We start from the raw sequence: 27,122 nt of genomic DNA, 5'->3' as shown, positions 1-27,122 counted from the left end.
AGAGAAGAATGTATCCTGAGTCTCCACAGATTAACCTGAAATTGGCTGCGTTCCAAACAGCAAGGAAGCAGCAGTGGATGACCCTGGTTATGCGAGGAGGACGTCAGAGCCAACCTGACTGGAAGGAGCTTCCATGAATGGGACGAGTTGAGTATAAAGGATAATGACTGCAAGTGATCAAAATATACCAATATCTTAAAATCCAGGAAGACAGAACAAAAACTAATCCTATGTAGAGGTTGCCTGGGCAAACAACCCATTATTCTGAAAATGATAAGCAAATGGAAAGATTAAAGCACTTAGCCTGCCTTTTCAGGACACGCTCTGTTTGAGAATAACCAAATAGCTAAGGAGGGAATAATTCTAGCTCATCAAGGCAGAAGAAGACAGAATTTCACCATTCTGCAACTCCTAACACGGCATTCTCACCCCCAGGTACTGGGCCCATCACGCAAATGCAGACAGAGAAGCACATGATGGATGAACGGACTCCCCACTTCTGAAGCACTGGGAAGCCCTCGTATCACACAGACACAAAGAGAAGTGGACCTCGTGTGCCTCCTGACGGAACGCCAGGTATGGTGAGCACATGCACACACACTCACATGCCAACCTGAATCCAAATGAGGCTCTCAACAGAACACACTTAGAGAATCCAGGATGGCGCAAAGTGACTCCCCAGGATGCAATTATGGAAATCCTGAGGGAGAGAAACGCTACAGCCTGAGTGACTTACTTCTTCAGCTAATAGATAGTAATAAAAGAGGGGCTGGTATTTAGATTAAAAGAGGTTTCAGAAATATGTCAATATAGTCAACAGGCGGACTGTGTTTGAATCCTGATTAAAACCACATATAAAATACAATATTGGTCAATTTGAACCAACTGAATTCAATTGGTCAATTGAAATGGGAAATTTGAACACTGCTGGATTTTGTATAAGAGATACTATTAATTTCTAGGATCTGATAAAGATATTGAGGTTGTTTTAGAAAGGCAGAATTTACTGTTTAGATACCTACTCAAGTATTTACAAATAAAATGAATTTAAAGTAACCCAGGGAAGGTGGGCATATGCCCAGGTGCTGATGCTTACTGACACTGGGTGAGGACCCAGGAGTTTGTTACCTGTTCTAGTTTCGTATGTATCTTTAAACTTTCATAGTGAAAAGTTGTTTTGTTTTTTTTAAAGATTTTATTTATTTGTCAGAGCGAGCACAGGCAGACAGAGAGGCAGGCAGAGGCAGAGGGAGAAGCAGGCTCCCGCTAAGCAAGGAGCCCGATGTGGGACTCGATCTCAGGACACTGGGATCATGACCTGAGCCGAAGGCAGCTGCCCAACCAACTGAGCCACCCAGGCGCCCCCATAGTGAAAAGTTTAAAGATAACCAATACAGGGGCGCCTGGGTGGCTCAGTGGGTTAAGCCGCTGCCTTCGGCTCAGGTCATGATCTCGGAGTCCTGGGATCGAGTCCCGCATCGGGCTCTCTGCTCAGCAGGGAGCCTGCTTCCTCCTGTCTCTCTGCCTGCCTCTCTGCCTGCTTGTGATCTCTCTCTGTCAAATAAATAAATAAAATCTTAAAAAAAAAAAAAAAAACTAGACGGAGGCATAGCTCTCAAAACTCAAATATTAAAAAAAAAAAAAAAAAAGATAACCAATACACAGACACTAGTGAACCTAGCTGAGTGAAGGAATGTGAACAGATCAGTGAGTATTTTGTTTTATAATTTTATTTAAGTATCTATCTTACTTAGACTACGGAGTATTTAATTCTGCTTTATTCTGAATGGACTGCAGAGAAAGAGAGGCAAATTATGAGGGTTCCAATGGAAACATCCTCACCGTGGCGGGCATTTCATAAACATAACGAGCAAGGCCACACAAGGCCGGAGCTTTCAAGTCCCCTTTGAAATGGTTCAGCTGGAGGCTGAGGGAGTCACTGAGGCATTCCCCGCCCCCCATCTGCTACAAAGAAAGTCATGTGATGGAAACTCAAAACAAATGACCAGATAGAATTTTCTAAGAGTTACAATCTGTTCTCTCAGACTAAACAGTAACTCTGTCAGGACAGACATCACCTTCAGGATGGAAACAGAAACTATGAAATGTAACAAGAAATGGGGTCAGGGGGGTCAGAATGCCAAAGCAAAACTCAGTAACGTGACAATGAAAAGCACACACCACACCTATTCTTAACGGTCCGAGTGAAGACAGGCAGAGCCTCAGAAGAGTGTCAAGAGGGAAAGAACGCATCACAGAAACATGGAAATGTTACCCAATGTTTTAAGCACTTTTTAGAACATCTGGGTGATTTAGGTACACACACGACAAAGGCAACTAGAGAACCTCCTCATTTAAAGCTTCTCAGAGTCCAGACTTCCAGCCAGGCTTGAATGGGATTAAGTTTCTTTTGCAGGAAACGTTTCCTGAACAAAGTAACCAATCCCGCATACCACAAGAGCTGTTCCTGCTTTGGGTCTACTCTGCACTGGGTTCAGGCTTTATTTCTAAAAAGGCTGAATTTCCAAAGGAAGATTCTTTTAAGCTATAGGCATTTCTGTCTCACCGATATCAGTCTCTGCTCAGAATCATCTGGTGTTCTGATGTCCACCCAGGCCCTATTCACACGGGTTTCCAGCTCTCTGGGAAAACTAGAGAGTGTAAATCACAAATGGATGATTTTAAGACTTTCTCTGACCAGCTAGCCCAGGGCTGATACAATGTCACACAGGGGAAAGCTGCAGGTGGGGGGAGCCCCCCTGGGATGTGGAGGCGGCCATGCGCCTGGCGCATGGGGACATCTATGGTTCTCTGACGGACAGTCCAGACCCTGCCACCTTCAGGCAAACCCTCTCACGTCTGTGTCCCCCATTCAGAAAGGCACCAGCACCCCAAAGGGCCGCCTCTGTACCTTTAGGAATGCTTCCTTTTGCTCCAGATGCTTGCTGATCATTGGGGTGACGTGGTCCGTCTCCGAGTTGGGGCCCAGCTTGTCGGCTCCACCACACCAGTCCTCTTCTCTCTTGTACTCCTGCTCCAGGCTCTCGAGGACACTGGCAGACCTGTGAGCAGAGGAGTCGCAGGCCAGAGCAGGCCGGTCAGGCACAGATCGGCATCTCTGGCAAGTGTGGCTGGTCATGTGCTGGGGACAAAGGTGCTGGCTTGGGAACCAAGACCATTGGAAGGAACCATGGGCCTCCGTCTTACGCGAGGACAAAATGCAGGGGACAAAGTAGGCAGTAGACAGGCCCTTCAGAACAAGAACCAAATAAAAACAGAATTCCTGGTCTCTCTCTGGTGTGTTTCAGGCTATGTATTTAAATGAGAGGAAAATGGAGGTCTTCTCAGCTCCTTTCCAACCTATTACTCTTTGATTCCTAAGATAAGCGATAATTCTTCTACTTCTAGAATGTTCTTCCCTGCCTGCAGTTGAACTGACGGGCTGAGTAATGACTGCGGGGTTAATGACAGAGCTGTCCGATAAAACGCAGCTCGACATAAAAGGCTGGTCAGGAGCCCAGGGCGCAGGACCTGCCTCCTCACCTGCTCTGAGGTTTTGTAGAAGGCGACAGACGCGTTCACAAGCTTGAGGCGGTCTTCCATCTTGAGCATGAGCTGCTGCCAGTGGGACGCCACCTTCTCGGCACAGTCCCGGATCATGTCCATGTCATAGTGATTGGCCTGCAGCATGGCTTCTGCCTTCTGCTGCACCTGCAGGGCACTCTGGTGTGTTTTCTAAGGAAAGAGAAAGGAGAAGGGATGCTTACTTAACTGGGCTGCCATGCGTTTACTGGAAAGGAACACGGAAGGCTGCTGTGGTACCGCTCCTCCTGTTTTTATAGAAACAGCTTCACTTAATACTCATTAGGACACTTCCACAAACACAGCAGACTCCTTGGTCAAAAAAAAAAAAAAAGAGAGAGAGAAGAAGAAGTTGTTTTCATAGTCTTCATGCCTAACCATAATTGCATTTATATTTAAACTATGTAATGAAGATGAAATGCATTATGACATTCCAGAATGGGTCCCTGTAGTGGGGTTCTCAGCTTGAGAAATAGCAGAGAAAAGCCTTAAGAGCCAATACTCTGAAAAAGCTGCTGAAATGTTCCAAGTTTATTCTTCCTATTGAGCTTCCTTATAACAGCAGCTGGAGGCACACAGACACATGGTGAAAAAGGTGGCCACACTGAATGCCTTTTTCATTTTTACCTTAAACTTTAGACTTGAGTAAAAAGTTTTCAAGAACTATAGACCTTTAAAAAGAGAGAGAGAGAAACATAATTCAAAGCCAGGAATGAGCTAAGGGCATACTCTGGAGGCTCATGCCATATTAAAATATCAAAATAACATCAGAAACCCAGTAGGAATTCCCGCTTGTGGACGTTCACTAGAAGATTCCATGAGGGGCTGACAGGTCAGATTCTCCCAAAGAAGAATCACAGCACCAGACAGAAGAGCAGTTTAGGGGGAGTACGTGGATCTCCGCGGACACAGAGTAATTTTCTTTTTCTTTCTTTTTTTTTTTTTTTTGCCACAGCAAAATTTTGCATTTTACTAGAAAGGCACTAAATGACCCCACAAAAGATTATACGCAATATGACCAACACTATCCTTCACCCAGACACACTGACACGTTTTTAGGAACTTAATTATTAGAAATCACTAGGCATAGTGTATAGTTTTCAGAAGATGCCCAGAGTCTGGGCTTCAGGAAGAAGTGTTAATATGTGTCTGTTGGTGCTGAGTAGTTGAAAATATGTCAATCTTGAAAATAAATTAATGGTATTTTCTGTGGCTTTTTTCTCTGTGTATGTAACAAGTAATCTGTAATCAAATGCTCTTTTTCCCATTACCTTGAGACTACCTACCATAATTAACTCCCCCCTCCCCAAAAACACGACAAATAATTAATTCATATGCTGTGACAGTGAATCTGAGTGGGCCTGGACCTGGCCTGGCACTGACCCCACGAAGGTGAGGACCGCTGCTTGGAACCAGGGTCGAGGAGTTCCATGGACGGTGCTGTTTATTGGTGATGTGCACTGCACTGCTCTGTCCAGGAGCATGTGTACAAGACCAGCAAAACGTAAAGCCCTTCAGCCCAGACTCCAGCTCAGGTTCTCAGGTGCAGGTGCTCCTGACATCGGGGGCTCAGCAGACCAGGAGGGAGGTGGGAGGTGGGAGGTGGGCCGGCATCCCTACCTCAATGGCATGCTGGAACTGCTCGTGCTCCCTCTGCAGCTGCTCTGCCTCTTGCAACGAGCTGGCTGTGATGAGTCCAGCGTTCAGCATCGACTCTCCATTGCGGATCCAGCCCAGCACCTGAAACATGACACGGGGACCTCCAAGCATCGGCCTCCCACAGGAGATCCCCTTGTGGGCCAGCAAGAACATGAGCCACGAGGACAAGGTGCTCAAGCTGCTCACATCAACTATGAAGCACGGGTTTCCTTATGATCCCTCTGCCAACAGCCTGACGTCTTTCCACAGTATCTGATCCTGAGTGCTGCATTTTAAAATTATATCAGTTCTCTTACAGCTTCAAATGGGTGCTAAAGAGGTGGGGAGTCCGACGGATTGTGATTATTAGTCCACAGGTCAAAACAGATTATGAATGACCTATTAGAATATTTACTACCACAGTTCCCTAAAAATGGGGTGCCTGGGTGGCTCAGTCAGTTTAGCGTCTGCCTTCGGCTCAGGTCATGATCCCAGGGTCCTGGGCTCCCTGCTCAGTGGGGAGTCTGCTCCTCCCTCTCCCTCTGCTCCTCCCTCTCCCTCTGCCCCTCCACTCCTGCTCGTGCGTGCACCCGCACACTCTCTAAGTAAACAAAATCTTTAGAAAAAACACGAAATAATTCCCTGATAATCAAGAAAAATATTTTTCATTCCTTTTTAAATAAACATGGAAAATTAGCAAACTGTTTAATAAGGGAACTGTTTTATTTCACCAATATATTTTCCAATTTAGTGCCAGTGCAAAATGGCCCACTAACCGAAGAGGGGATTCCTCGGAGCTCCGAGGCTCAGGGTCGCCCCCCGGGGATCCTCAGCATCACACACCACCAAGAGCATCCCAACTGTGGCAGCCACGGGACTGTGGAAGGTCACTGTGGGTAGTTATTTGTGGCACAGAATGCTGCTTACCTACCAATACCTACTTCTCTTCATCTCCTGTCTCAGAGAGCCCTGACTCTGGGGGGTGGGGAGCAGAGGTGAACATAAAGCCACTTCACTGCCCCGCCACCATTGCTTTGTTACAGTCAGGACACTCTCTCCAGCTACCGAGACCAGCGCCGTGTGAACACACTTCTTCTCTGAGGCAAGTACTGCTTCCTCCCAGTTATGTCTTTCCCCTCCTGCTGCCTGGGAAGTGCCAGGGAGCTTGGGTTACAGCAGCCGCCTGACAGCTTGTCGCCCATGTATCTGCCTGACCTATCTTGTGGCCATGCGGACGCCAGTCAGTAATTTCTGAGCACCGCTTTTAGACTGTTACAGGTGAATGCAATTCCTCGTGGATAGTTTATCCCTTTGTTCCTCAGACACACTGTTTTGTTTTTAGCAAGAAGGAACATTTTATTAACTGGTCTTTAAAAGGCAGGTCACAATACCTCATCTCACCACATGGGAGACCAGCAGGTGCTCCTTAAAGCTCTCCAGTGTGACAGTGTATCTGCTGGAGTGTGGGTGCCGCCCACTTAGGGCCCACACCTGCTCACACTCCAGAGGCCCCTTACCCACTGCTCAACCTAACACTCCACCGGAATCCCAGAAAGCCCTATTTTCCCTGTATCACGGCGGTAGGCGTGCTTTCTCTGATGATGAGATAAAATGTCACATACACAAGGGGTGTGCGCAGGAATCCCCTCGGCCAGGAGCCAGGAGCAGCCGCTTGCCGACGTTCCATTTTCATCTGGCCACGCTCTCTGAGATAGGGTGGTGGAGCAGGCTGGCCACAGGAGACAACCCCAGCCCTCTCTGGCCTAGGACCCCATGCAGACTGAAAACAGCCGATCCGGCAGAACAATCCTACAGTTATTTAGCTGAGAAGCAACGTGCTCAGTTTCAACAAGAGGCCACCAAGCACAAACAAGCTAAGCAGACGTTCCCTTCCAGGGATCCCCCTGCTGGGCGGGGAAGATCTCCCGCTGCAGAGGAAGCACACGGCGGTCAGGCACTGGCTCCGTCCTCGCCCCCGAGCTGTGGCCCGAACGGAGATTCACACCACGCCTCCAACAAGGGTGCTCTGTGTCCCAGGTGGCCAGGAGGTCCCTCCCTGGAGGGCTGGTGGCACGGGGTCCCTCTAGGCGGGCAGCCGGCTTACCTGCTTCACTTCGGCCTGCAGGTGGCGAAGCTGCACGCACTGCTCCAGGTGCTTCCGATGCTGTTCCGCCGCCACGTCCAGCTCCTGCTGCTTCTCGTGGAGGAACTCCAGCAGGTCCTGGACCCGAGTTGCCATGTCTACGTCTCTATCGCAAAGCAGCTCCACGCCTGCGGACAATGAAGGGAGGGCCCAGAGGTTGACGGGCACATCTGCCGCTCTTCAGCTGCGCTCGACACACACTGCACTTTTGTGACGATTATCTGCCAGGCCCAGACCAGGCTGTTACCTTGAAGGCCAAGTTCAAGGAAGGCGGAGTAGGCAGAGGAGTGTTTACATGTGCATGTGAGGGGGTCTGTAAGAATGTATCTGATGTTTTCCAAAGCAAAACGGTAATGTAGAGCTAATCAAACCAAACCCATTTCCTGTCAATCTGTTTCTGCAGTGGTGACTGGGCACTCGGGCCCCTTGGCGTTACCAGTGAGCGAACTTGGGCTTGTTTTTGCCGTACCTCCACTGGCACCCAGCTTACTAGTCAGGAAGCATTTAGTCTGATTTATGTAAAGTGAATAAGGAACGGAGCAGCAGGTTGCTGCTAAGTTTCAAGCACTAGGGACACCTCTCTACATTTCTGAGCCTAGAGTGACATCTGCTGGTAATACATCAACTAAGAGGAAATGAAGGATGTGAACATTCTTTTAAGATTCCCGTTTCAGGGCGCCTGGTGGCTCAGTGGGTTAAGCCGCTGCCTTCGGCTCAGGTCATGATCTCAGGGTCCCGGGATCGAGCCCCGCATCGGGCTCTCTGCTCAGCAGGGAGCCTGCTTCCTCCTCTCTCTCTGCCTGCCTCTCTGCCTGCTTGTGATCTCTCTCTGTCAAATAAATAAATAAAATCTTTAAAAAAAAAAAAAAAGATTCCCGTTTCACTCGTGGATATGCAACCGGAGTTCATGCTCCCTGAGATGACGGGCAAGAGTACAAGGGTAAGGACACTAATCGTAATGTTACACATGATCACAGTACGTGGAAATAAAACGGCAACTGTTCCTTCTGAAGAGCCGGTACCCAGAACATCTACGACAGGGGGCTCACTAAACTTTGCGGCCGGCACACCAACAGGCTGAGCTCCTGTATGACACGAAAACCCCGCAGCTGACAGAATGACATGCACTTCTTACCGGAGGCCTGAACTTCATTGACGTACTGCAGAAGGTCCTGCCCTTGGTGGATGACATCGAAGGTCAGGTTGTTCATGGTCAGAGCTTTGTCTGCATGGTGCTGGAGGCGCTGTTCTGCTATTGTGAGATCTTCTGTGTCAAAGTCGTTCATTTGCTGAGAAAGCTCATCGTTCCAAGACTCAAGGTCTGAGATGATCTGACAGAGGAGAGTACCTTCTTAGGACCAAGACTTAGAAAATAAGTATTTGCTGAAGCATCTCACTGTGCCAAGGAAGGAAGGAAGGGACTAATGTGACCGTGTCCAAAGCACATGGAAGCCAGCTATAGGGGCTCCCACAAGCCACAGATGGGGCAGTTAGATTTAAAAAAAAAAAAAATCCATCATGAGTGAATAAAATTTAAAAAATATATAAGAACACATTAATTCCTAATGATTTTTTTAAAAAAAAAGAGAGGTAAAAAGCTTAAAATTAAATGAAAAACTCCTCTGATTAGAAGTTGACTGCAAACCAACCTTTATCCTGAATCTGGTAAAAGAGATAATTATTTAAACCTTTGATAACAATGAAGGAAGGTTCCCCTTTATAGATAGATCTAGTTATTAAATGTAGAAATAATAAAGTTATAAAGTTTTTTTTCTAATTCTATATTGAAATTCTAGTGAAGTAACGCTTCGGGCCAGGATCATCAATGTGCAGTAAACTACAATGGAAGGGATGGAGGGACTTCATGGGAGGGTCAGGCCGCCAGCCCCTAACCCCACAGACCAACATTACCTCCCTAAAGAAGTGGGACCAGATAGGACCAGCCACCTAACAGGTGAAGCCGTGGCCCCTGGGAGCATCTGGCACACAAACGGAACGCGAATCTTAACCAGGTCTTTACACTGAACTTTCAAGTTTATAGGAAATACCAGGAAAAGAAAAAACATCAGAAAATCACTAAGTGAATACAGAACGTGGGACCTAAATTCTTCCACTAACGCAGTCATTCCAACAAGTCACAGCAGGAAATAAAAGAAGGGTGGATGGAGAGATGATTCTGGATGGAAAGACTATCAACCACGTAAGCGGCGCCCGCACCTCCCCGCCCCCAGGCAGCTGCAGAGGTCTGAGCAGGGGCTGGGTGTTAGTTAGAGATCAAGGACTCTGACTGGTGAGGGGTGGTAGACTGTGGTTATGTGGGAAAAGGCCTTACTTTGTAGAGATACTTACGAAAGTCTTCAGGAGGGAAGCAGTAAGCTGGCAAAGCTTTGCTCTAGGACGCTACCACACAACAGTAAGAGTGGGGATGTGTGCAGCAAGAAGACACAATCCTGCCCCATCTGGGAGACGGGCCTGTGGACGTTCGCTGCATCACCCTTGCTACTTGGGAGCCGGTTTGAAAACTTTTGTAATCTACTTTTTAAAATTAAGGCTAAAAATTACGAAACCCAGAAAGAAGAAAAAAACCTCTTGTGAAAGAACACTGTATTATCTCTACCTCAGTGGAATAACCTTTCCCATGAGTCCTGATTTCCTTATCCAGATGAGCAGTGACTACCTGAGTGTGAAAATCTGACAAGGTGAGAGAGGTCACATTGAACCTAGCTAGGAGATGGGAAGTAATAAAAACTGCAGACTTCCTACTCCTAGAGCACAAATCTTCTGGATTTATTCGGTCATTAGTAGGGTCTGCATATAGTATGTGTATTCACATTAATTTATTAAATTGGGCTAATCTATAAGATTAATAAATTTTAAAGATGTTAAATTACACATAAGCCAAAAAGCCACTGAGGGAAAATATTTTTTTAAAAGGAAAGAGCTTACCATACCTTTAATCTTTATCTCTACCCTAAGGGGAATTTTCTTTCTTAAGGTTCCTTTTCTGACACTGATAGGAGAGGGTTAGGTGTGGCTGAGACACAGACTCAGCAATAATGTCTCATGGAGAAAGCATCAGGCTCAGACAACACTCAAGAGCGGATAACAAACAAGGATGAATGTTCTAGAACCAGCAGGATTCAAAAGTACTCACTGAGCTTAAAGAAACCCTGGCAATGGCCATGATCAAGGGATCATCAGGCAAAAATCCCACCCAAAGTTTATCATGATAGCTTGTTAACCATACAAGAGAAGACAAGAAATCCATGGCAAAAACAAAGTTCAAGAAAGTGGAAGTCATTTTTGAACACGAATTCTTTGAAGTACACTTTGTTTTTAATTGGATCCCGGAATGTTTAGGAATTCTACAAGTTCCTCTTCCTCAATGTACATACAACTGTGCTCCACAGTAACTGTCACAGAACGCTACAGTCAGGACTTTGTTGTTCTCAGACCAATAGAGCAGACTTTACCTGGAACATCAGCAGGCTGAGGCAGCAGTATTTCTAAGCCATAGAAAACCTAGATCCACTTTTGAGAGATGACAAGACTATGAGATACAAGAGATATCAGGGATTTTTTAAAAATTGGCCAAGGAACAGATAAGTTTCTTCCATAAAGATAACTCCATGCCTCCTACGGGCAGATGGGAGCATTTTCCCAGATAAGGGACAAAATCCCAGGCGAAGCCTCAACTGTTCAGGTTTTCCTGTTTCAGGATTATTCCAGAGAAAAGAGGTTTTTGGGCTACGACATTCTAAAAGCTTTTAAAGTACATTTTAGCCAGCCTGTGACTGAACTGCAGGTTTAACGTCCTCACCTCAGGGAAGCACTAGCCCCTGGCCTGGCACGCTGGTTTTCTTACGGCCCCTTGGAATTTTGTGGCTTCGGGGTAGGGAAAACTGTGTTTCTGGTTCCTGAGCTACATTTTAAAATACTGCTTTGTTGAAAATGGAAAGACAATTAGAATTTTTTTTCCTTTAAAGTTGTAGCAATGCAAATGAAGGCAAGAGATTTTCTTTAAATATCACAATGTCTTGAAGAAAAACTTCAAATCATGCCTGATTGCTCTGTGTTTCCTCACTGAAGCTACTCAAGAGCAGCTAAGTTTATCATAGCAATTCATGTAAGTAGAGGCCACAGAGGAAAAGAGGCAAGCTGGGTCCTCTGTTCATACAGTCTGCAGCCTAGAACTGGCACACGGCACCAGCCATGGGCAGGCCCTTCATGAGCTCCGCACAGGAGTCCATTTCTCTACATGGCTTCATGTGGCTACAAAGGTCATGACACTGAGAACAGATTTTACCAGACAACGTGCCTGGGATTTAACTCTTTTCTTGTCATGAACCAATGATGACAATGAAAATAGCCAAGAGGGCTTTTCTTTAATGAAAACATTGATGAAGTTTAGAGAGATGGTTGACCAGAGACTCCCGAGCAGCCCTGCACCAGACCTGGCCCGGTCCCTGTACAGCACACCAAGACCACCACTCAGAACCGGGCCTACAGACAGGCCTGAGAGAAGCAGGCGAGGCCCACTTCCAGCAGAGGGTCCTCCCCTGAGCGGAGAGAAGTGAAGAGTCTACACACGGCCCAGCCATCATCCCTCTGCCTTCAGTGGCACCGAGGGTCTGGGTCCGCACGCCCTCGAGGCACTAGCATGGGACAGGCAGGCCCTACAGACGCTGCTGGGCAGTCATAGGACCAGCGGGCAGGCTGCAGGTACCTGGACAGGGACTTGGTCTGGGAGCTGACAGGCACAAGGAAAGAGGCCTCCCCGAGGCTGAAGTGAGTTTTGGTTCATCACGTCCCACAGACAGATTTGGCGCCATCCAATTAATACTTACTTCTGCTTGTACTTCATCAAGTTCAAAAATAAGGCCTTCCCTGACACAGAATTAAGAACCGCCCTCTTGTCCAAGAAAAAGAAAAGAAACCTCACGTATAAGGTGTAATATTTAGGTGATAAGAATGAACGATCATCTGAACACACTTCTGTGAAGAAACTGGCCCTCAGACTGCCAAAAATGCCTTCGGCACAGGCGAGGCCTGTTCTCACTGTCTGGGAGGAGGCTGGGCGGGGAGACAGAAAGGAGAAGTGAGGGCCCCGAGCGCTGGCGTGAGCCTGAGCTGCACAGATGGGGAGGGCGGCCGTGGGACACTGTGCGGCTTAAACAAGCGGCTAGTTGGAGGCGGCTGGGCTTCCCTCCCCATGGGCTCTGCTAGTCCCTCCCCTGCCCTGCAATGCGGCCTCCAGCAGGGGCCGGTAGTTCCCAGGGCCAGGTGCGCTCCTCCCTCCCTCCCTCCGTCCGTCAGTCCATCCGTCCATCCTCCCCCGTGCAGGAGGAAGGAGAGGCGCAGGTGCGGCAGCCGTCCCGCACAGCGGCGCACAGCGCACACTCACGTCGATGGCGTCCCTCTCGAATATGCGCAGCTGCAGGAAGAGCTCCAGCTTGATCTTGCGCTCCTGGAAGAGCTCCTCCATCTGCGCCTGGGCCTCGTCCAGCTGCTGCAGCACCGTCTCGATGTGGCTGATGGAGCTGTTGTGGGGGGTCTTGTTGCTGGAGATGGCCGAGTCCCTGCGGAAGGGCAGCAGGGGCCGGGACAGGCATGAGAAAGTCTCCCATTGTCAGACGCCAGATCCGGCCGGCCGCGCAGACCTCAGGGGGAAGAAGGCTGGCAGGAAGCGGGCCGCTGGCCTCCAAAAATGGAATCGGCAGCCCCTCCCGCCACACAAGGCCGGGCTTCCTCCCACAAGCAAGCTGCCAGGTCGGAGGCCACACGGAGGACCCCCTCCGCCGCTCTCAAAGGAAGTCTAGGGCGGAAAGTAACTTCAGGGGGGCTCCACTGTTGCCGCTCTTCTCCTTAAGCAGAGAGAACAGAATAGACGCCCCCTGTCTGCTGCACGTGGTGGGGTCGGAGTGGCAACAAGGGGTTAAACTCTAACGCAATCAATTCAGCCCCAAACAAGTCACTGTCGCCTGGCTATTGGCAAAGTGAGCATCCCGTGAAGTTTTCAGTCGCGCTTCACCGTCCTGAGTGACCCACTAACACGAATCTGCTTCCGGGCCCACTTCCTGCTCCGAGGAGCACCTCAGGACAGGTCCGCCCCTCCCCGAAGTCCTGGCCTCCCTGAGCCTCAACTCTGAGGACAAGGACCCCCATTATCCTCTAGGGACGAATGAGGGACACAGTCCTTGGAGGTTTAAATCAATCTGGTCTGTGAAGAAATTTCAGTAATCATTAGGAAAGTGTGAAGAGGAAATACTACTAAAAGCAGAGCTCTGGGAAAGCTTCTTAGTCTGCTGCCATGAGAGAAACCCTCGAGTCAGAAAGACGGTGGGAGAGAAAAGCAGAGAAGAGAAAGAAAGGGACGTTACTCTCCTCTGCATGCAGAGGTAGCATCTGCTCTCCTCCTCGCCGGGCGGGGGTCACAGCTCATTGTTCAGGGAAGGGGAAATCACTGGCCCGGTTTCAAAGCGCCCGCGCCCGGCGGGAGGACAGGGACAAGGCGGCCCACCTCAGCTGCTGGATGAGGTCCTCCCCTTCCTTGATCACGTTGACGGTCACTTGCAGGGTCGTCTGCTGCTGCTGGCCGAAGCGCTTGATGAGGTCCTGCACGGCCTCCACCGACTCGGCATACACGTCATCCAGCAGCTCCTTCTGCAGCTCCTCCAGCCATGTCCACAGCTGCGGGAGGGCAGAGCGCGGTGAGGCCGGGCCGCAGCCCCCGCCCCGGCTGCCCCCTGCCCCCGAAGGCCTGGCGCGGACACCAAGCGATGGGGCTGAGGGAGCGGGTAGCAGCCTGCTCCTGGGGGGTGGGGGGAGCACCCCGAGCGGGCCCAGACAGCCAAGCACACTGGGTAGTTTGCAACCAGTTTGCAAGCCTGGTGAAAATAAACAGGCAGAGAGCCCGAGGGGACTGTCACAAAAGAGAAGAGGAAAGGGAAGGGAAGTCACTCTTTCCGATTCTTCTTAGGCTCAATCCCAGCGTAAGAGAAGGAAGAAAAGACCCCCTCCACCAACCGAAACATCTGCTAAGCATAACACATTCCTTTACACATCCTCTGATTCTCGCTTAGCAGATGGACGGTTTTATTTTATTTTTAGCAGGGGCACTACAACCCATTATTAATTATTAAACCACTGCTCAGATGGGGCCACTTTACAGGGCTCAGAGAAGGAGGCAGCGTGAGGCATGTGGAATAAATTCACCACCAGGCCTGGTGGAGACTGCGAAGTGGCCCCGCTCAGTAACGACGCCTCAGGCCATGGCCAACCCAGCCACAGCGCAGTCCTTTTGGGGAAGGAGTGTGCCTATCGAAAACACCTCAGACCTCCCTGGTACAAGCACTCAGGATGTGTCTGGGGACGCGGAGGGGCAAAGACAACTTGGAAGGGTAGTGGCAAGAACCAAGAAGGAGCTCAGGTACGGCGGGAGCCGAGCCCTTCACCCAGTTCCCGTAAGCCCGCTGCCTCCCTCCACCTCTGGGGGAGCCACTGAGCAAACTGGGAAAGATGGCTGGCTGCACCGAGCAGGCCCTGGTGGCTTGGAAGAGAAACGGCTTCCTGCTTCCTCAGGGATGTAAGATTCACCCCCTTCCCCGCATCTTCCATGTGTCCCTTACAGACCGCGCGTCCAACCCTGACGCTGACCAGCCTTGGTGGCCCAAACGACAACACCGTGCTTGCCAAAATACATGCTGTGTGGGGTCTTTTGTTTCTGAGTTCATCTTCTTTTGAAAACTGCTTTCCTGAGGTATAGAAATGACACTCAAGAAAATGCAGGAATTTCCAGGATATAATTTGCAAAGTTTTGAAACATGGACGCACCCATGAAAATACCCCCGCTGTCCACAGCGAACAGCTCCATCGCCCCAAAAGTCTTCCTACGCCCTCTAATCCTGTGTCTTCCTCTGCACCACCCCGCCGGACAATCACCCTTCTGCTCTCTCACAATAGATTAGCTTGCATTTTCTTAAAAAGTATATAAATGGAATCATACCCTAGGAACTCCATTTTTGGTCTGGTTTCTTTCCTTCAACAGCTGTTGACATTCGCCCATAGTACGGTGTGTATCAACAGCCCACACCTTTCTTACTGTGGGACAGTGTCCCAGTCTCTCTGTGTGGCACAGTGTAGCTGCTCACCTGGTAAGGACATCGGAGTTGTTTCCATTTTTGGCCATTACAAATATAATTCCTTAGAATATCTGTGCACAGTCTCTGTATAACCTATGTTTTCCCTTTTTTAACAGTAAATAAATAGGTGTAGAGTGGCTACATTGTATGACAGGTGTATGTTTAAATTTTTAACAAACTGCCGAACTTCCCACATGCCCATACCATGGCACATTTCTGACAACAGCCTTTGAAAGTTCCAATGCCTCTGCATCCTCACCAATATCTGAGAAGATCAGTCTTTAATTTCAGTTGTTCTAGAGAATGCCATCTCCTTATGGTTTTAATGAGCAATTTCCTATTTGCTAACGATGGCAAACCCTAGCTAACCTTCTAAGAATTCTTTTGTTGTTAAAGGTAGATTTAGGGGGCGCCTGGGTGGCTCAGTGGGTTAAAGCCTCTGCCTTTGGCTCACGTCATGATCTCAGGGTCCTGGAATCGAGCCCCACATCGGGCTCTTTGCTCAGCGGGGAGCCTGCTTCCCCCTCTCTCTCTGCCTGACTCTCTGCCTACTTGTGATCTCTCTCTCTGTCAAATAGATAAATAAAATCTTTAAAAAAAAATCTTCTTTAAAAAAGGTAGATTTAGTTATGTCAGTATTTTAAATATGGCAGGTCAATTTAAAAATAAGGGAAGTGATAGCAAAGGACTTATTTTTCAGTCAAGCTACCTGCGACCCGAGGAGTTCATTTTACTAAAAATGTTAAATAAAACATCTGTTAACTTTTCACTATCCACACATTTTTGTGTATACGTTACCAAACTTATTCCAGAAATTTGATTTAAAGGGGTTTTAGAGGTAGGCTCATTCACCTCTTCTGTCTTACAGATTAAGGAAAAGCAGCCCAGGTGCTGCAGTCACCCACCCGACACGGGGAAAACCAAGTGCTGGGGCCGAGCTACTGGCAAAGAACCCTCCAGGTGCCATCACACTGGGCACTGATACTGTCCGTCGACACCAACAGTACCATTTGTAGAGTCACCATATAATACGGACAAATGCTCTGCACCCTCAATAAAGATCCATTATCAAGAACATACTCTTTTGGGTTTGTTGTTGTTTCCTGTCCTCTGAACCCTTGTGAACATGGTTGTGCCTTTGTAAATACCAGGAAGGATGGCAGCATCACGGCCAGGGGGACCCTCCCGGTCTGTTCCGGTACTTCCTAGGAAAACCTTCCAAGTCTACAGGCCACACTGTACAGCAGGGGTACAGTGGATTCAGATGCTCTAACACAGCACTGCCTCTGTGACCTCAGAGATCCCCGACTTTCTCTGAGACTCGGCTCGCTACAACAGGGACCAACACTGGCCTCAGCAAGTCACTCCGAGGGCGGGAGACAGACGCTGCGGGAGCATGCTGGCGCATCAGAGGTGCTCTCAACAGACTTAATTCCCTAAACATAGTGACCCACTCCAATCAACTCAAGAACCAAGATTCGCTGAAACAAACCAAGAATGTGCCAGCGAGCAGTAACAGTTTTACCAACACATTTTTATCGAGTCAAAATATTTATCCCAAAACATCCAGGGTCCATTATCCAATAGGCAGGTTTTTCCAGCTGCAATGGTTTCACCAGCTTCCTGGTAACCTGCCTCCCACTTGCTCCCCACAGAGAAGACCCCCTCAGCCACATCGGGGGCCGCTACCAGCCCTCCCCCTGCTTGCTTTCCTGTCCTGAGACAAACACTATGGAAGTTGGACCTGCTCAATTATGCTGATTCCAGTGTAAAAGAAAATTAAAAACAAATAAACACTTCAAGTCCCTTTCTTTCCAAATCTCACTGTCCTCTTTCGCCCTCTTCACGGGCTACACCGGAGCTGCTCCTACCTCGTCATTGTGACAGAACCCAGGGAAAGGAGGGTCCCCGGAGCACAACTGCCTGAGAACTGGCCCTGGCTCACGGGTGAACCACAGTGCACACGTGAGGAATGAACAGAGGCACCACAAGTCACACGGCTGGGTCTCTAGACTTAGGGGAGCTGAATGCACAAGCAAATGCACAGCCAGGAAGGGTGGCTCTCTTTCACGGTCACTCAGCAGAAGCAGCGCTGAGGAGAAGCAGCGTCAGGGCGCCAAGCCCACCCCACAGGTCGACCCCGCATCACGGAAGGGGGTATGGGGCTTCTCAGAGAACTAGCTGGTCCACGGAGCACTGGAGCCGGTGGGGGCCTCTGTTTTGATTTACACCACACACGTGATAGCCGGGTTATCGGAACACCAAGACAGACGAGTATCTCTTCTCTCAAATTTATGGAGAAAACAGAAACACAATTGAAGACCGCTAGAAAAACACTACGATACCAACTCAACACAACAGCACGAATGCAGACAGCTGGTAGAGAAGATGCATGTGCCGCACAGGACCCATCTTGTCCCTCCAGGGGCACACACAGCATGTAAGCGGCCCAACCCTCCTCCCTGCCCCTGTTCCCACACTGGGGCAGGCTTCTCCGGCTCATCAGCTGGCCGGGCCCCTCCAGGAGCCCTGGCCCAGCACCCTTCTTGCCCCAGGTGCCCTAGATGCCACGTGGACCCAAGGGGGGATCTGTGTCCCTGCCTGATGCTTGGCAGCCTCTCCCCAGACTCAGCTGTGAGCCCTAACTCACAACCCAGCCTGTGGGACAGGATGGGGCATGGGGTACAAAATCCCTCTTCTCCAGCAAATCCAACCTAAAATACATAACTTAGATTATGAAACCATGTTAACGAGCCTTTCTCCTCTACACTGCAGGGAGGAGGAGATCAAAACCCACAGCTGGAACTGCCCCGAGGCACAAGCACAAGTGCTTCTACAGCACTCCACGGCCGCGCCCACGAGTTAACGGTTTATCACCTCTCCTAAGAGGTGATCTGGAGTAACAATTAAGAGTGTGGGCTCTGAAGCTAGACTGCCTGACACCCCATCCTGACTTGACACCCCAGGCCGCAGCCTTGGGCAAGTTACTGAGCTGGTCCACGTCTCAGGCTCCTCATCTCGCACGGGCCTGGCAGCAATGCCTCCCTCAGGGAGCCGCGGCCCGGAGGAAAGGGAACGGCACGCGCACAGTGAAGAAACAAGTAAACGTGAGCCGTGAGCACGAGTTCTGCTCTTGTGAGAAAAACACATCTAAGAAAAAACACAAAGTTTTAAGTCTTCTTTCTCTAGATATTTTTCAAAACATATCCTACCTATTGTTCAAAATATGTCACTAAGGGGGCGCCTGGGTGGCTCAGTGGGTTAAGCCTCTGCCTTCGGCTCAGGTCATGATCTCAGGGTCCTGGCATCAAGCCCCGCATCAGGCTCTCTGCTCGGCAGTGAGCCTGCTTCCTCCTCTCTCTGCCTGCCTCTCTGCCTACTTGTGATCTTCCTCTCTCTCTGTCAAATAAATAAATAAAATCTTAAAAAAAAAAAAAAAGAACAAAATATGTCACTAAGTCTGGTAGACTCAACACCATCCCACGTTTAAGTCTTTTTACACCTAAAAATAGTAGGAGGAAAAGGTGCTAGAATGAATATGCCGGAGTCCACAGAACTCACTTCCCTTGGGTTGCAGGGGAAATGCCATGAGGACCTGCAGGTCAAACCTCTTCCTTTCTTCAACATCCTGGACACTTGGACACGCATCCACGGAGGAGCGTGCGGGGGGCCCAGCCCGCTGTGGAAGTGGGGAAGGGCCACGGCTATGGAGGAAACCACAGAAATGGATCTTGGGCTCTGGCAGTTGAAAAGGGAACAGTAAATGAGGTACAAGGAACAAGGTTATATTTAAATCCATAATGTCAAAATGCCCCCAAATCCTTTGCCCCTTTAGAATTTTTTCCCCTATTTCTACAGAAAATATTCAATTTGGAGAAAAAAGGATTGTCAGATAAAGGTCATTTCTAATGTCGGGGATGAGCTGCTATGTACCATAACCCAGCGTGATTCACATAAAGTCTACTTTTTAGCTTTTACATTAGTATATGACGCCTAAAATAACCTCTGAATACAAGAATGAGAAAGAGTCTCGAGGATACCTGTGGACTTTCTACCATAAATCTCCTAAGCGTGAAAAAACCCCGCACTTCTGTGCATGCTGTGAATTTCCAATAAAGAGCTACATCTTTGCAGACAGCAGGAGAGGAGCTGCTTTCCACCCAGGTTCTCAGCAGCATGAGAACTGGGGCCCACAGCCTGTCAGGCAATGCTGCCCCCTTGAGGTTTCCCAAGTGGTCACCAGCAACATTCCAAGGATGAGAACTTGAACGCAGCCCACAACTGGGCTGCAGTTGTTTACAGACCTGGTTCATGGACCAGGATCCATCCACAAAGAAGGCTGAGCTAGGGAGACACAGGAGATTCTGGGGAGAGAACTCCTGGGATAAAGATGTGAGAGTCCTGGTCCTGGATCCAGTGCCATCGGGCCGGGCTGGTCTGACCCAGGCACACGTTCCCCCCTGCCCTCACGTCCGTGCTGGGTGGAGCCTAAAGGAGGAGAAGGCAACTCTGCTGGGAGCAATCTCCTGGAAAAGCCCCTTCCTCATTAATCGGATGGGAGACTTTGCCAGAGAGATCTCCCAGAAGAACCCACTGGCCTGGGGGAATGAACCCCAGGAAGGACTGAGCCTCTGGTCCTATAGCTCCCAATCCTATTCTGTAGGTGGCAGGATCTGAGACCTGAGATTTGGGGATTGGTTCAGTTGCAACCTCTTTCAGATGCAAAATCTGAATGCAGCCTACCAACCACTCCATCTGGAGGTGGAGCCCAACAGGTCAGATGTGGGCCCTTATTTGCACGTAGCCTTGTGAAAATCCTGGGGACTCTCCCGCCTCAGATTTCTCATCCACAAAATGGGATCATTTTACCATATGCCCTCCCTAACTGGCAAAGCCGAATCTGAAAATCAAATGTTAGTGACCACAGGCCTGTGAAAGTGATCAGATACTCCAAGCACTTGGAAAACAGAAACGACCACCTACTGCTATCTGCTTCCCCACCCTTGTCTGTGACAAAGACAATCATCTGGGTGCCCGTGGGGCTGGGTGGGCTGAAAGGCCAGCATGGGAAGCACAGAAGCCGCGGCCTGAGCAGAAGCTGCGAGCCAGGAGCAGGAGTAGGTAGTTTCGGGACTTCAGACCGCACCCAGTGCGCACGTAAATCGTGATGCGGTTTCAGGTCCAAGCAGCGGGGTTCGGAGAGGAGCTGTTCCCGCATGCACGGCACGTTCTCTAGCCTGAAATGGTGCACGTGTCTGGTGCCCTGATCAAGGAGGAGTTGGGCCTGGGGAAGGAGCTCGTTATGCTGGCGTGGGTGAGAAAAGATGCCTTGATATGACGAAAGGAAGTCTCTGAAGGACATGCTGGGCGGGGCCACAAATCAGTGTCATGAAGTAACAGCCACGCAAGTATGTGTAAGAGGGGACAGAAGGAGAAGCAGGAGCATGTCAGAGCGGCCCCCAGTCGAGAGGGCATGCCGCGTGGGCGCTGCAGCACTAGAGGGCGGAAGCCGCAGACACCAGACCAAGGACAAGGTGAGGCACAGGAGCTGTGGCTGGAGAGAGGGCCCACACAGAGACCAAGTCAGAGCAGGAACCTCAACGACCCAGATATTTACCTGAAGTCAACTTGGTGAAAGAGATTTTGAGATGAGGGGTTTTCTTTTTTCATTTTATGTCCCGACATCACCAAAACATAAAACACTCTTCCTGACGTGTCAAATTTGGGAAGAGCTCCTCCTCACCCCCACATCATTCTGAGAGAAACCACTTTCCCTCTGAAAGTCTACAGTTAGTCAAAGTGTAATTCCTCCTCCAGTCTTCAAGTCTCTGGCGACAGAGAGCACTGACGTAGTCTGTCCTCCCTATCCCAAGGGTAACACTTCAGTCCTTGGACTCCGCCAGCGTGGCAGGATCTGAAACTCCTTCCACACCAGCTCACTCTCCTCTGAACAACACTCTGTTGATGAACATGTGTAGGGTGGTTGTTTTAACAAGTGCTATGCCCCGCCTACATGACCCTTACTCTATAACCTGTCTAGATGTGTGTTTATGATTCAAAAGACTCATAGTAAAACACCCATGAATGACATTGCTGTGATGGATTTTGACTTATTCCTGTTGACATGTTTTGGGATCCTACATATTTTACAGACCCTGGCCTAGGCTTTGATAAGCATGCCTTCTGTGCCAATCCACCCACTCACAGGCTTTCTGCATGGGGACAGAGGCATACAGGGGAGACATCATTCCCCAGCCTTGCTGAAGCCACTCACTGAAACCCCCCCATGATGATGGTCTCACTGGCAAGGCTTTTAAGGTAGTCACAATTATTTCTGCTGCACCAAGTCTGCCCTTGCTTTGTGGCCATTTTGCCCATTTTCAAGATACATAGCTCTCCATACAACAAAGGCGAGCTTTCAGAGTGCCTAAGTTCCAATGAGCAATCTTTCCAGATGTCACATTGGGACACAGAAGTTCCGAATACATTAGTGGAGTCAGTTCAAAGACAGGACAACTTCACAGGCTGCTCACCTATAGAAGGTGACAACCAGGGATGACACCCGCACATCCGCTAGGTCTCAGGTCCAACTAGGATGTCTGATCTACCATCTCCCATGGCCACCACTATTGGCAAGTCTGATCCAACCGCAGGTCTGGACCGGAAATTACTTCCTTAACTCACAAACCGGAGATGACGCATAATACCTTACTATCGAGCACTTTCTTCCGGCATCTTCCACTTGGGGAGCGGCACTGGAGGATAAGGACAGGGTTGGTCTTGTGATAAGGGACTCCCTCAGCTGACATTTTTTTCCAGCCATTCAGCAGTCTGATTCTAGTGACTGCACTAACAGACTGCCCATACTTTCCTATTTCGTCTACAAATTAAATGTCAAATGTCTGATCAAATGCCGGCTAATTACACTGCCTGCCCTCCATCAAACCCAGTAAAGAATAAAATCAAGTTAACGTGCTATAACTTGTTTGCTCACTTATTTCTCTACTGGTGGTTTATAAACTGCCTTTTCTAGAACTCTGCCTAGGGCTGACCTCACCTGAGTGCTATGTGAACCCCACCTTCTGCATCTCCCCAGCATGTCTCCCCTCACATTTCCTTAAAGATCAACAGAGCCAACCATCAAGTTCTCTCACTACCCAGGGGTCTAATTTTTCTTGTAACAGAGAATTGAACTCACTTAGAAGAAGTAAGCCCTTTCTTACAAAACCTTCACTCATTTTGATCTTCCCCTTCTTCTAAGTCTGAAAAGTGGCCTCCTTGAGGAGAACAAAAAAAGCAAAGTGAAAGTGCATGAAGTCTGCTTTCTACTCGCGTCCACGGACTTCACTAGCGCCAGGCAGAAAGCCCAGCCCTTCCTTGATCTTGGGGTTCTGAATTTTGGGCTTCAAAGAGAGGAAAACAAACAATAACAAAACCAAAAAAGCATTTTCTTATCTAGAGATTTTAAGCTTTCCTGACAAAATCCTCATTATGTTGTTGGTGATCAAGCTTTCTACCACTTACTCAATAAGAACAATAATCAGTTACGAACAATACGTGCCAGAAATGCACATGGATGATGTATTTCTCGCAGTAAACCGAGACCTAGCCCATTTGATTTATGAAGCCAAGTATCAAAATAAAAATTAAGAATATTAAAAACACCCCCCCCAAAAAAAAAAAGAATATTAAAAATGCCCTATTACAAGTCTAACAAGCAAACCAGATTCTGCATACATCCATTTTCAGCTGGGCATTTTAAGACCTAGCACACGGCACTGGCTTGACATTCAGTTCAAGTGCTTCCCCTTTCTATTATATCAACTGAGGCCAATCTACAAACAATGCCTTAAGCAGACATTTGCAACTCTCCACTGAGGGCTGACGCTTCAACAAGGAATTGTAAAATGTGGAGTCAGTGCAGTAACAGATTTTCAATCCCCACTGTAATTCTGAGTTACAAATAAAGATAATACAGTGCACCATTCATTCATTCATTCTTCTAATAATCACCTACGAAGTGACCAGTACATGTCAGGTATGTTAGCATTCACTGTTCTTCTCTGCACTAATGCCTAATTACTCTGTTGACATTAAAATTTTCTCTACCTGAAAATATTGGACCAATATTAAGAAACAGAAAATTCATGAATTTAAACCGGTTTAAAACTACTCTACAGGGCGCCTGGGTGGCTCAGTGGGTTAAAGCCTCTGCCTTCGGCTCACGTCGTGATCCCAAGGTCCTGGGATCGAGCCCCGCATTGGGCTCTCTGCTCAGCAGAGAGCCTGCTTCCCCCTCTCTCTCTGCCTGCTTCTCTGCCTACTTGTGATCTCTGTCTGTCAAATAAATAAATAAATCTTAAAAACAACAACAACAACAAAAAACTATTCTACAGGAAAAAATTCTTGTTTTACCTGAAACTGTTTGGATAGAAGGAACTTCCCTTTGGATAATAACATCCCTCTTACCCCATAGTCTAACAAAATGTTTCTCACTTATTTGGTGAAAAAACACTCACTTATTTTGTAGCTTTGGCTGGTAACAAAAGTACTGAGTGATGTCTACAAGGGAACACATGCCAGTATGGACGATCCTGAAAGAGCCAACTCAGTACTGACAGAGTGGGGCCAGGGACTGAGCAGGGCCGGGGACTGAGAACGGCCAGGGACAGAATGTACATTCCAGGAAGTCTTCCTTCCACCTCGGATCCTAAACACCGGGGCCAGGGCAAGGTGCTTCTCAAAGCGAGGGGACCACGAGCAGCTCGCAAAGTTTCTCTTACACAAAGATGAGTGAGGAAAAGATCAGCCCACACCAGGGTACTTACACCTCGGCAGCTCATGCTGAACTCGGCCTCATGCTGTCCGTGTCCCACAAGCTACAGATGGCCTGAGGAGGCCAAAGTGGGACACGTCCCAGCAGCTCCTCCAAGAGGGCGCCGCAGTCGCTACCACACCCGCAGCTGCGCTCAGCTGAGCCGCACGCCCAAGAACCTTAGCATTCCCATCCTGCAGGCGGGAAAGCCGAGGCTCTCCAGAGCACTTTGCCCCAAGTCGCTCAGTCAGACCAGGGCACACGGTACTCTGATATACTCTGTTAATTATTTTAATAAAGATTATTTGTTTACAGAAAGAAAGCTTGAATGCCGAGGACATACCCGTACCATGAAACACTAGGCAGTAATGAAGAGGAAAGAACTATTGATGGGTCTCAAGGGAATTCCTGTGCAGTAAAAAGGTCACCCAGAGTACGACCCCGTTATGTAACAGTTCCGAATGACAAATCACAGTCGGAGAGCAACAGGTCAGTGTCTGCCAGGGCTCAGAGATGCCATCGCGGTCAGGTGTGAGCAGGAGGTGTATCGGGGGGTGACGGAACAATTCCGTAGGATTCCATATGTTGAAAGCGGCACTGGTCACATGAATGTACACATGATAACAGTGCACAGAGCTAACCACACGCCTGCTCATACATGCAGCGGGTGCACACCTGTGGCACTGACATAAGCTCTATGGGGCCGAGCAAAGTCACTTCCCGGCTTTCATCACAAACTGTGGTTACATAAGACATGACGCGGTGGGGGGGTTCTGGGAGAAGGGGCACAGACCTCCTTGTCCATTTCTTTCTTGCTAACTTCCTGTGAACTTATAATTATTTCAGACTGAAAGCTAAAGAAGAAAGATGGGAACGTGTTTGCAGGCATCACACTGTCTTCGGAGGTAAATACGTGGGGGCGGCATTGGGAAAGGAAGAATGTGTCAATCATCTCAGACGACGCAGACACAGGAGTCCTCGGCAAAAGCACAGCCAAGTAGGCCGAAATGAAAGGCTCGGAAGTGGGAGTCACCTTGTGGAGAACGGAGCCCAGGACAGGTAGGAAAGCTGGAGGGCTCAGAGAGCTAATGTGTCTCGTCCCCTGGGACAGGCATGCCGGCAAGGGGGTGGGGGAGTGGGCTCTGCCAGTGAGGACAGGAGTCCAGTGGGAGGGCAGCTGGTCGATGCAAGGAACAGCACATACCATCCGAGAATTTTCCTGAACGAGGTTAACCAGCAGATGCCCCATCTCTCTCCAGCAACACCAGAGAAAGGAGAAAAAAGAAATCTGGGTTTTTTTTTTTTAAAGCAGGGGGCTGACTGAGAAAGCACTGGGGCCGTTTCAACACACTCCTGGAGCAAACTAGGTGACGGGCTGAGGAGAGGTGGCACCGAGAACTCCATCCCCCAGGGAGCTATGCAGCTCCCGCTTCCTGGAAACCCTCCCCGAGCACGGTGACCACAGCGCAAAGTCCATGAGGGCTCTGGCCCTGCTCCCCGAGGAGAGGGAGCACTGTTCCAAGCATAAAGAAAGAAATCTGCTTGCTTAACTGTAGGCATGAAAATGATGCCAGATGGGTAGGCTGTGAAAAAAAAAAATCACCAGGTGGTTGGGAGGTCTTTGCTTTTGACTTCTGAATAAAATGAAAGGTTCCTCTTTTCCCAAGCATTACCCCAAACAAAAACTTGTCCCAGTTCAGTGTATAAGTTTTGCAGAAACAGAACCAAAAGGCTTCTTTACTTATACCCAGCAAGAGTCATAGCCCAATTCAAATGGGAATGGTCTTCCCTGGGAAACCAAGGGAATCCTGCAAACAAAACCGACTCAAGGCCACTGAATCAAATCCAGAAATAAACCACCACCTGGTTGCCTCAAATAACCCACAAATTTCAAAGGTAATTATCAATTAACTCAGGACCTAATTTTGAGAACGAAGCAAGGATGGATGAAAATAACAATGCTTGTGCTATATTTGGAAATGGAGAGATGTCCCTCTATCATTAAATCTTAGAATGGTCAGCTAGAAATAGGTATCATTTCTTTCCCATGCTGACAGGAGCTATGCTCAGTCTGGAAGGCAGGCTAACAAGTGAGATGCAAAGATAAATGACACACAGTTCTGGTCACGGAAATTCACATCCTCCACGAAAAACAAACAAGGGACTAAAACAGACAACACACACGAAAACAGAAGTACGTTTCTCCACTGGTCATTCATCTTTGTCCTGGCACGTGACGGCTGGCCAGGGAGACTCCTTCCTGGAAAGGAGTGAAAGAGCGAATATGTGATTCAACAGTGGGAAAAAGCCTCGAAAGGAAAGGAGGGCAGGTAACACAGGAATGATAAAGGGAGAGAGTACAGTCAGAGCTGATGTGACTAAAACGCAGACAGACTGGGAGGTAGAAGACAAAATGCAGGAGGAGAAAACTCCTAAAATAAAATCCTAATTCATATTAGGCTAATCAGCATTCTTTGGAACTACCACTTTAAAAACACTGTCAAAAGGAAAAAGGAGACTATCAGTCTTCCAGCTTTCTGAGAGGAGGTAAAACACCTCAAAAATTGCTTTTAGAGGGGAAAAAAAAAAAAAACCTCAGAAGGGTCCCAGAATGCTTCCAAATCTGGGTTCAGGGGTGAAATTGAGGCTAATACCTCTACTAACCACCTTCTGCATCTAATCTCAAGGTAGAAAATATTTCCTTGGGGTGCCTGTGTGGCTCAGTCATTAAGCGTCTACCTTCAGCTCAGGTCATGATCCCGGGGTCCTGGGATTGAGCCCTACATCTGGCTCCCTGCTCAGC

General features: G+C 48.7%; 1 protein-coding gene across 1 annotated transcript in view; it reads right to left on the bottom strand.

Moving 5' to 3' along the window:
• TRIO (trio Rho guanine nucleotide exchange factor) overlaps positions 1 to 27,122 on the bottom strand; it is a 227,662-nt gene that overhangs the window by 124,922 nt on the left and 75,618 nt on the right. The window contains exons 11-17 of the mRNA XM_047730524.1: positions 13,884 to 14,053; positions 12,768 to 12,942; positions 8,499 to 8,694; positions 7,325 to 7,491; positions 5,203 to 5,322; positions 3,536 to 3,735; positions 2,912 to 3,053 (exon numbers count right to left, since the gene is read on the bottom strand). Of these exons, the coding sequence (XP_047586480.1) occupies positions 2,912 to 3,053; positions 3,536 to 3,735; positions 5,203 to 5,322; positions 7,325 to 7,491; positions 8,499 to 8,694; positions 12,768 to 12,942; positions 13,884 to 14,053 (1,170 nt within the window). The remainder of the gene's footprint in view (positions 1 to 2,911; positions 3,054 to 3,535; positions 3,736 to 5,202; positions 5,323 to 7,324; positions 7,492 to 8,498; positions 8,695 to 12,767; positions 12,943 to 13,883; positions 14,054 to 27,122) is intronic.

Source organism: Lutra lutra, chromosome 5 (assembly GCF_902655055.1).
Source record: "Lutra lutra chromosome 5, mLutLut1.2, whole genome shotgun sequence".
NCBI lineage: Eukaryota > Metazoa > Chordata > Mammalia > Carnivora > Mustelidae > Lutra > Lutra lutra.
The sequence above is the reverse complement of the archived record's forward strand: the minus strand, read 5'-3'. Positions and strand labels throughout refer to the sequence as shown.